Genomic DNA, 10,151 nt, shown 5'->3' with positions numbered 1-10,151 from the left:
ACTCTTCTCTCTAGTTATCCTTGACCAGATGTACCCTGTAGAAACTCATAAGCATGCCTAAGCATTTAACAGTCTAACTAGACATCCTATCTCCACTAAACATTTCTAATACATAAAGTATCTATCCAATATCTATCTGACTAAAAATATCTAACAATTCCAACAAAAAACAGGCCAAACTCAAAAATGCTTTATTCACTTCAAGCTGTTGAAGGTGTACTAATGTTATGCTATAACCGTCAGTGCCTTCCTGTTCAGTGATGTGATATTGACTCTTCTTCCCTCTCGACCCTGTCTTACATGTTGGTCCAGTGCTCAGCATGGAACCACTGGAAATGCTCCCTTGTCATTTCACTGCCCAATCACACATTTTAACTCAGTCTGCCCACTGCAGTCAAATGGGACTAAGGATTAAAATGTAACTTTTATACAGAGATACATGTTCCAGGCTGCATTGTAATTATAGTGTCTAGGAAAACATTTACATTGAAAGTACCCAAGTAATGTACAGTGAGCCTTCACATGTATGTTATAGTTTCATAATCACATCCTTCCTTGCCTCATTTATTACCTTTTGAATGTGGCATATCAGCTGTTTATTTAGATACGACAGTCCAGTTTGTCAAATGGTGTCCATGGAAGACCTAATGATGTATTACCTGGGATAGACCATTGGCATAACATTTAAAATTGGTACCGTTTCCCTTTTGGAAATGAAACTTGTATGTGAACATACACTGGACAACATGTAAGACAAAAAGCATAGGAATGTGCCAGGAAATGCTTCATTAAGTTGCCAGAAAACCCTTTTATAGCACAAAATACCAAGAAATTAAATGGGAATCCTTTTTTGTTTCATGAGGTCCACATGCTCCTGTGTTAATTGATTTCTCTTGGTAACAAATCCTGCACATGGTGGTCTAACACCTTGTGTTCTCCTATACAGTACTTTCATTATATAATGTGGACAGTGGCCTTATCATCAAAGAGGAAGCAGTGTGGGTACTGAACACTTGAGGCTTTATGAGTTTACCAGTATAAAATCAAAAACTTAATCCTAAAAAAGATGTGTAACAAATCACAAACTGACCTTGTGTTAGTGTTGGTCAGGAAACAACCATCACTGCTTTCTCCCCATGATACAGAGTCATTTTATTTAATTTACTTGTGGGCTTGACACACATGATCAGATTTTCTGTGTATGATAACAGTCAATGTGCTTTGCACACCAGGTGTCAATTTTGCACAGTTACTTTTAAACTGCCTCCAACACATTCATTCTGCACCCTCCCCCCCTTGCTGCTTGTCTTGTATTTCTCACCGTTCTTTCAGAAAATTCCCTATATGCAGCTATTTATGGCACAGCCTGAATGCTCTGCATGGGGTATCTTCCCATTTCCATTCATCCACCTCTCCTCATCCCAACTCATTACCTTCTTCCCAAACAGTCATACACACACACACACACACACACACACCATCACTATTATCTTTGTCCAAAACCCTTCATCGTCTCTCCTGTCTCCCTCCCTCTCTGTCTGTGTTGGGCTGGCATGTGATGGTGGCACTGGTGTGTTTTCTTCCTCTCCCCCTTGTTTACTAACAGACGCAGACCAGACTGGAGCATGCCCACATTAAGGAGCTTGAACAGAGCCTGCTCTTTGAAAAGACCAAAGCTGAGAAACTCCAAAGAGAGTTAGAAGACACTAGGGTAATGAATTGTGCTCTGCAGTGTGCTGCATTAGAAAAGAGGGCCTGGGCTGGGGATAGTAGCTAAAAAATTTGAAGGGGTACAGAGAGGTGCTGAACAATAACTGGAGCTTTGCTTTGTATGGCCTTGTGGTGACTGAACCCCACAAATGCATTTTCCAGTGAAAATGTCTACTCCTGGTTTGACAGCAAAGTAAATCAATACATATGTTTATTGAAACCTCAATTTGAAAACAGTCCATCCTGTGTAGAGTTGGATTTACAAATTCTGCATCATTATTTAAATCAAATGTTTTTTTTACATTGAGAAGTATACATTTCTGTTATAACTGTCAAAAAATAACCACAATCATCTTTCAGCTGTCTTGAGTGACAGCTCTTTTACTTGTACTATATTCCAGTGCGTTTCCCAATCTGAACTCACTCTTGTTTTACTGGTATCACTGCTTAACCAGACAGACAAGCTCTCCCTTGTCCCAGCTAATCATTTTCTCGGTTATCCTGTGTTCCACTTTCCCAGTCTTTCCGAGCATCCATTTGTCCTGCTTATTTGGTGTCCCTGCGTTTTGCTAGTCCAAAACCTGCTCCACCTCCCAGACTATGCATCCCAGTGTTGCCCTGGAGTATTATAGTTAGAGGATCATTAAAAATATGTGTTATGAGGCTGAGGGCCATCGATTCTGCAGGTTCTTCTGACATTTTTTTTTTTTTATCAAGAAACAAAATTAACAAACAAAATTAAAAATGTTAGGTAATCATTCTCCTAAATCAGTCAGTAATTACATTCATTTGATGATTAAGATTTTTAGTTAAATGGATGGTGGAAGGTGTCTTGCACATTAGTGGAGCTCCATATATGCTTTCAGTGTTCACTTCCTTTATTTGGACCATACTCTATTTGTAGCCACAAGAGGTCAGTATAACACTGTTTTGGGGATCAAAGTTTATATACCCTACGCAGTCAAGAGCAAATTGAATAGGTTCAGTCTTAGAAAACAGTTTTACTATTGCCAGGTTCTTTCTTATGGATGATTTTACCAGTTTTTCAGTTGCTCATTAACAGTTAAATATAATGTCTTTTGTTAGTCCACAGTGGTTCAGTATGTCCAAAAGGTACTTTTTTTTTTTTTTTGGTTTGTTTGTTTTAAATGCAAGATTTTTGCTTTTAAAGGTTGCTACTGTGTCAGAAAGATCCCGTATTATGGAGCTTGAGAGGGACCTTTCGCTGCGAATAAGAGAAGTAGCTGACCTGAAACTGCAGCTTGGGACCCAGCAGGGCCCTGAGAACTCAAACTCCACTCTTTCTCCCCTTCTGGAAGAAATAAACTCTCTGAGGGAACAGTTGGCTTCTCAAGAAGCTAAGCAGCAAGAAGAGCTGGCAAAATACAAGGAGACACTAGAGGCTCAAGAGAAGACCCATAGCGAAGCGGTTGCCCAGCTTCAGGCGGCATCTGTAAAGCTGTCTGGTGACAAGGAGCAGTTGCAGATGCGTTTAAGCCAGGCTGAGAAGGAGAATGCTGAGATTATTCAACAGTGGCGTTCCAAGATGGAATCTGCTATTGCCTCTCATCAGCAAACCATGGAGGAGCTGAAGGTGTCTTTCAGCAAAGGCACAGATGAACAGACAGAAGAGCTTGTAGAAACAAAAAGTGCACTAGAGAAGATGAAGTTAGAACACAGTTTGGCTCTAGAGGAAGCTGGAACTAAACATGAGGCTGCCGCCACAGCTTGGGCTCAGGAGATGCAGACACTAAAGGCACAGCTGTTGTCTTTGACTGAGGACAAACAGCGACTGGAGGAGTCACTGCAGTCCAGTGGAGAAAAAGCAGAGGAGCAGCACCTTGTGGAGATGGAAGATGTTCTAGGGAAGCTTCATGCTGCCGAACTTAGGGTAAAGGAGCTTGAGGAGAAAGAAGCAATACTGGCACAACAGGCCCAAGACAAGGACAGGGAAACCAAAGAGCAGATGGCAGAAGTGGTGGCCCTGCGCAGTCAAATTGCACAAAGTACCCAGGAGATTGTGACCCTGAAGAGTCAGTTAGAGGAGACTCAGAGCCAAGGAAACGACCACAGTGCCAAGGTGGGTTGTCATTTTTTGTTTAAATGTTCATATTTCTTTCCTGTTTGCTTTTACTTTGTTGTCTATTGTATTGCTTTACTTGATGTGTTATAGGTTAGTGAACTGACCTCTCAGTTGGAGAGCCAACAGAAGGAAGTCCTCTCATTACAGGAGAGTCTAACTACTGTAAAGCAGGAGAAGGACACCCTGGAGCAGGAGCTTGGAGGCCTGGTGAGGCTTATGGTGTAATTTTGGAAGTCGTTACAATACTGTACCTCTGTTTCTTTAGCATTTCACTGTTCTGTATCACTGAAGTCACTGTTCAGTGCTTTCTGATGAACAAACGTCACTTTTATTTATTTATCAGCTGATAAGTATGAATGAGCTAATATCAGCTAGTATCTATCTACTTGTCCAGTGTATCGTTTGGTTCATTACTAAACATACTGCATTTCAAATAGAGTACAAACTAGGAAAATTACACTTCTGAAATTTTGATTTGTAATTTTGTCTGTTTAAGAAATATACGCAAAAGTATTTTCTCCACAGAAACAAAAGTTGGCCACAAGCACAGAGGAGCAGACTAAATCAGCAAAAACTATGCAAGGTAAATGATATTAGCAATTGTTCTTTGTTCAGATAGTAAAATGCTTTTCCTCCCAACTTTTATCATCACTGGCTACAATTTGGCCATTTTCTACTTTCTACAGCTTCTAAGATCTAAAATGTAGTTTGTGTTTTTACAGAAACACTCGAGAAGCTCAGTAAGAAGGAAGACCAGTTTGTATCTTTGACCACAGAGTCAGAGTCTCTAAGAAGTCAGCTTAGTGGTGAGAACATTAAAACTATATTATTTGATGTTAAATTATTTGAAAGAACCTTTAATCATTGCTGTGGTGTGTGTGTATATATATAGCTTTCCCCCTTTCTCTTTAAGTAATGACCTTTAATCCTTTTGAACAAACTTGCCTTCAATCAGGGCTGGAGAGGAAGCTGAAGGCTGCAGATGAAAAACTTGAGCAGCTTTTGAAGGACAAAAGCAAGCTGGAAAATGATATTTCAGACATGATGAAGGCATCTGGTGATAGTTCAGTACAACTGACCAAAATGAATGAAGACCTCATACAGAAAGAAAGGTACAACACTTTTATTGTTATTTGCTCCTGCTGTGTATGACTTTGTTACTCTGCTTAAAACAGATTATACCAATACTATCAGATCTGGATACTTCTTATCCTATGACATGTTATAATCAATATGTATATCTCTTGTTTTTCTCCACATGCTGTAGTGAATTTATTTTTCAATTTTCTAAGCTTTCAATGAACATGGTCCTTAGACACCTTCTTTTTTTGTCACACAGGAGGCTTGAGGAGTTACAGAGTCGGCTTGCAGAAGAGAAGGAGAAGGTGGCACACTTGAATGAACAGCTCCAGCAGGAACAGTCACACAAAAAGCAGGAGCTAAAAGAAACCAAGGAAACACATCAATCTCAAATAAGTAGCCTCCAGGAAAAGATTGCCTTCTTGGTTAGTGTTGAAAGGCAGTCAAGAAATTGGTTTTTAGAGATTGCAATTGTGGTTTAAAATACTTAAAATTATTTTAAACTTTGTATTTAAAATACAATCTCTCATTTGTTTCATTCAAGTGTCCGCGCACTGGTAGGCAAATGTTGTAATGTGATTAGTTGTTGTCTTTCTCATTTCCTGTTTTTATAGGAGAAGACTGTTAAACAGGGTGAGACACTGGCTGAGGAGCTGAAGGCCTCTCAAGAGAAATCTTCACAAGCCTCGGAGCTCCATGTGAAGGAACTTGAGGTGCTAAAGAGTCAGGTTAACAAGTTGAAGCAGGAGCTCTGCTCCTCCAAGAACCAAACTCAGGAGCTAGAGAAGCTGGTGTCTGAGCTGCAGCCGTACAAGGAACAGGCTCAGGTAAGCACAAATTCACACAGATATAATCAAATTATTTGAATCGATATATTTATTTCTTTATGTAAAAAGGTTATTTATTTATTATGGGTTTTACTATTACTGATTTTACACTGGTGTTCATCACTAAAAATCATCAGAAAAATGACAGCTATCCTTTTTGTAGATGAAGATTTGATATCCTAAAATTTAAACAATTCTTGCTCAAAGAAGTTAAACACTATATATACATTACACCAGTTTAAACAGTAAAACAAAAAATTGAAACCAAGCTTTACAAGAACGTTATGGTAGACTGTGCAACCTTGTAACAGTTTGTCTTCATTTATCATTAATGTATGTTATCAACTACATTTTCTCTCACCATACAGATTATTTGTGATAGGTTTTTTTATTTTTATTTCCCCAAACATTAAAGCTAATAACATCTTCTTTCATGTTCATCTTGGCTCCGTATTGGATGTTGCCATGGGTTACATGCTTGCAGGGGTACACGTTATAAAATTGTGTATTTAGCATATTTTAAGATTATTAATTGCTATTGTAAAAAAAAAAAAAGCCTTATTGCTTTACATATATGTACCCTTGCTAGCATTGCTTAATAGCCTGATACTTTTAAGTAGAACATTTTCACTTTCTGACAAAAAGTTAGGTTTATGTGTATTTCTACATCGCATTCAGTAACATTGGCTTATACAGTTTGTTCCCCTTTTTATTTTATTAATTTAGTGAAAATTCAAATACAGAATGACAAAACGCATAAAAATACCTGTGTAGACCGCCATAGTACTTCAAATAAGTGCTGGAAGTGATATAGTAGTTATACACTCCAGCAGTCACTGTTCATATCCCTGTTAAATTTGTTGGTATCAATGTAATCGTGTCAAAGTAAGAACTGAAGTGAAAATGTTCCACTTTATATTTTTGAAAATCATTGTGGAGTAAGCTGTGGTGTGATCTTTTGCCATTTTGATGCTTCTGCAGCTTAACCTTTATAGTTGCATATCACTTATGTGCATATCTGCTTGGTTTATTTTTGGATTCATCTTACTTTTCCCTGTGTGTGTATATATATTCCCCTCCTTTTTTCCCTTTCATCTTTATTTTCCCAGCGTCTTTCTGCTGAGCTTGATTCCTACAAGCATGATGTTGAACAGTTGTCCAAAAAGCTGGAAAAGCAGAGTCTAGATCTGGAAACTATTTATAAGGAAAGTGAGGATGTTCAGGCTGAGAAAGGCAAACTGCAGGCTCAACTTTCAGGTTTGCAGACTAAGGTCTGTGCCCTTGAAATCAGTCACCAGGAGCTTTCAGCCGAGAATGAAGAATTGCTAATAACCAGAGATAAGCTTTCAAAACATCAAGAGGAACTTCTCGCCAACAACAAGTGCTCAGATGAAGAGAGGGTTTCATTGATCAAGGAGCTGGAGAGGCACAAAGATCTTCTTCAGGAATTACAGAATGAAAACAAGAACCTGAACAATGCTAAAGGTGAATGCGAGGCTCAGATTGAGGAGCTTCAGAGTCAAAATGCACAGAAGAATGACTTGCTCCTAAAGCATCAACAGGACATCCAGCAAATTGAGGCTAAAAAGAAGCATCTACTTGAGGATTATGAAAGTGTTTGCCAAGAGAGGAACCGACTTGAGGCAGACCTCAACCAAAGCAAGTTGAAGCTCACATGTGAGAAGGATGATCTAATTTTAGAGAGGGATACTGCTAGAAATGCAAAAAAATCTCTTGACACTAAGATTGTCAAGTTGCAGGCAAAACTTAATTCCTTGAACTTGGAAAAGGAAGATCTTACAATGAAGAATGCCCAGCTGCAGGCCCTCACAGAAACACTTACAAAAGAGAAGTTGCAGATGTCTTCTGAACTCAGTTCTGCTGTGTTGGACAAAAAGAGCCTTGAGACGGTAAAGGAGGAGCTCCAGAATAAGCTCAGTGTTGCAAAGAAAGGCTTGGAGAGCTCTGTCTGTGAATGTGAAGAACTTAAAGCCTCAAAAATTAGCCTGGTCCAGATGCTGGAAGACTTTAAGACAAGTAATCAGGTAACAGATTCTGAGAGACTTCATCTTCTGCAGGAGAAAGAAGACTTGCTTGCAATAGAAAGGAAAGCCTGTAATGAGAAGGAAGCGCTCCTCAAAGAGATAGAAGAGTTAAAGGAGAAGCTTCAACTCTCAACAGAACAACTGTCTGAGTCCAACAAGAAATTTAAAGAAGTGTTATCATCTTTTGACCAAGAGAAGCAAGTGCTTCACCTTCAGAATTCTGAAACAGTGATGACTCTCCATGCTGTTCGTAGAGAAAAGATGAACCTGGATTCAGCACTGCAGCAGCAGAAATTGGATTATGAGCATTTGGCAGAGGAGAAGAGTGAGTTAGAAGAGAAGTACACAAAAGCCATATCTGAGAAAAATGCTCTTTCTGTTAAGCAAGATAAAGTAGCAAGTGATATCCGAACAATTAAGGATCAGCTGGGTAGTTACTCCAGAGCTAATGCTGACCTTATTCAAGAGAAGTCTCATTTAACAACAATGATAGAGGAAACCAAACTTGAAAAAGAAAAGGTTGAAGCAGAAGTGACCTCTTTGAAACAAGAAAAGGCTGAGCTACAAAGTGAACTACAGAACCATAACTCTGATATTGAAATTCTTGTAAAGCACAAGACTGAACTTGTTCAAGAGAATTGTAAACTAAAATTGGATTTTGAGAAGACTCATTTAGAACTTGCAGAACAAGTGGAAAATCTTACAAAAGACTGTCAGCATCTGCAGTCATTGCAGTCTGAGGCTGACACAAAAGTTCAGTCCTTGCAGAAAGAGAACCAGGGGCTGTTGCAGGAGATCCAGGAGATAAAAAATCAGACTGACTTATTGTCAGAGGCCAAACATCTGGTTGAGATCCAACTACAGGCTGAGTCCAGTGAAAGGAATAAAGTAATATTTGACAAGGATGAGCTTTCCAAACAAATTCAAGAGCTACAGAAAGCATTGTCCAAAGTTGCACAAGAAAATGAAGAGATTTCTTCTAACCTTAAGAACGCTGATGATCAAAAGAAGTCTTTGATGGTGGACGTGGAGGCTTTGAAATCACAACTGAAGCAGCAAGAGCAACAGGCCACTCGGTTGATAGAAGATAAAGAACATCTTTTGTCTAAGCTTAAGGAGATGGATAAACAGATGACCTTCCTGACCACAGAGAAAGAGGACCTTTTAGCTGGACAGTGTAAATTAGAGCAGGACATTTATTCTTTCCACACAAGCCAGGAAAACTGGCTTGCGGAACAGTCAAAGCTCCTTGAAGTGTTAAAGACGTTGCAGGCTAGCCAGAAACAACTAGAGGTTGATGTCGGAGCTCTACAGACTGATAAAGACCTTTTGGAGAAGCAATACAAGAAGGCTGTTGCGGATGTATCAGCTTCTGTCGTTGTAAATAAAGAGATGTCCTCCAACATCTCAACTCTTACAGCTCAGAAGGATGCCCTGCAGGTGGAGAGAGATGAAACCATCCAGCAAGTCAGGCAGCTCGAGTCCCAACTAAACAATGCTATTTCTAAGCAGCTTGAGGTATTCCTCCTCCAGTAGTAATTACTGTAATCACACACCTTATGGTGGCTGGGGCTGTGTCACCGTTGTCACTGCATGCTTGCTGGTTTGTCTCCTTTTCCACTTTCCTTTTATTTTCGTGTCTAACTTTCATCTTCTACTTACTAACTGCTGTTTATTACCCTGAACTCCCAGCCTTTTCCTGTGGGCTTATAACGTGATCTAACATTAGGTGATAATGTAAATCTAAGGTGAACTTGATCACACACACAATCAGATGGTGTGAGTGTGTGTGTGATTTTTTTATTTTATTTTTTATTTTTAGATTGTATATTTTAATATTGTTATTAAAAAAAAAAGGTAGATGCAAGGATTTCTCAACATACCGCTGTGAAATTAGGTTTCATCACACATGCCAATGACTAATGGATTTACCATCATTTAGGATTTGAGAAAGTCCTACACAAACTACCTTTTAAAGAATTACCACTTTCCTTATTGGACTCACAAGTCAATGGGTTGTCAGTATCCGTTCTGAGGCCACAGGTTGTGTAGTATTTTAGAATGTCTACTAATTGTTTTCTTCTAATCAGCCACAACATTAAAACCACCTGACTAATACCGTGTAGGGTCCCCTTCATGCCATAACAGCTCAGACTTCTCAAAGCCTCAACACCACAAGATAGTGTCCTCTGCTATCTGACACAATACAGTAGCAGCAGATCCACAAAGTTCCTTAATTTGTGAGGTGGGGGCGTCCGTGGGTCGTGCTTGTTTTTTTCCAGCATGTCCCACAGTTGTTCTGTTGGATTAAGATTTGGGGAATTTGGAGGCCAAGGCAACACCTTGAACTCTTTGTTGTGTTCCTCAAACCATTCTTAAACAGCTTTTGCAGTGTGAAAGGGCACA

General features: G+C 39.3%; 1 protein-coding gene across 2 annotated transcripts in view; it reads left to right on the top strand.

Annotated features, from left to right (window-relative positions):
* The window catches only part of clip1a (CAP-GLY domain containing linker protein 1a), a 23,684-nt gene that overhangs the window by 7,931 nt on the left and 5,602 nt on the right, over positions 1 to 10,151 (top strand). The window contains exons 7-15 of one of the 2 annotated variants that reach the window (XM_020602384.1): positions 1,607 to 1,711; positions 2,882 to 3,790; positions 3,884 to 4,000; positions 4,319 to 4,376; positions 4,516 to 4,599; positions 4,749 to 4,905; positions 5,133 to 5,298; positions 5,488 to 5,700; positions 6,810 to 9,263. In XM_020602384.1, the coding sequence (XP_020458040.1) occupies positions 1,607 to 1,711; positions 2,882 to 3,790; positions 3,884 to 4,000; positions 4,319 to 4,376; positions 4,516 to 4,599; positions 4,749 to 4,905; positions 5,133 to 5,298; positions 5,488 to 5,700; positions 6,810 to 9,263 (4,263 nt within the window). The remainder of the gene's footprint in view (positions 1 to 1,606; positions 1,712 to 2,881; positions 3,791 to 3,883; positions 4,001 to 4,318; positions 4,377 to 4,515; positions 4,600 to 4,748; positions 4,906 to 5,132; positions 5,299 to 5,487; positions 5,701 to 6,809; positions 9,264 to 10,151) is intronic. The other variant, XM_020602385.1, reaches the window with a different exon arrangement.

The sequence above is a fragment of the Monopterus albus genome, unplaced genomic scaffold (assembly GCF_001952655.1).
Source record: "Monopterus albus unplaced genomic scaffold, M_albus_1.0 scaffold56.1, whole genome shotgun sequence".
Lineage (NCBI taxonomy): Eukaryota > Metazoa > Chordata > Actinopteri > Synbranchiformes > Synbranchidae > Monopterus > Monopterus albus.
The sequence above is the reverse complement of the archived record's forward strand: the minus strand, read 5'-3'. Positions and strand labels throughout refer to the sequence as shown.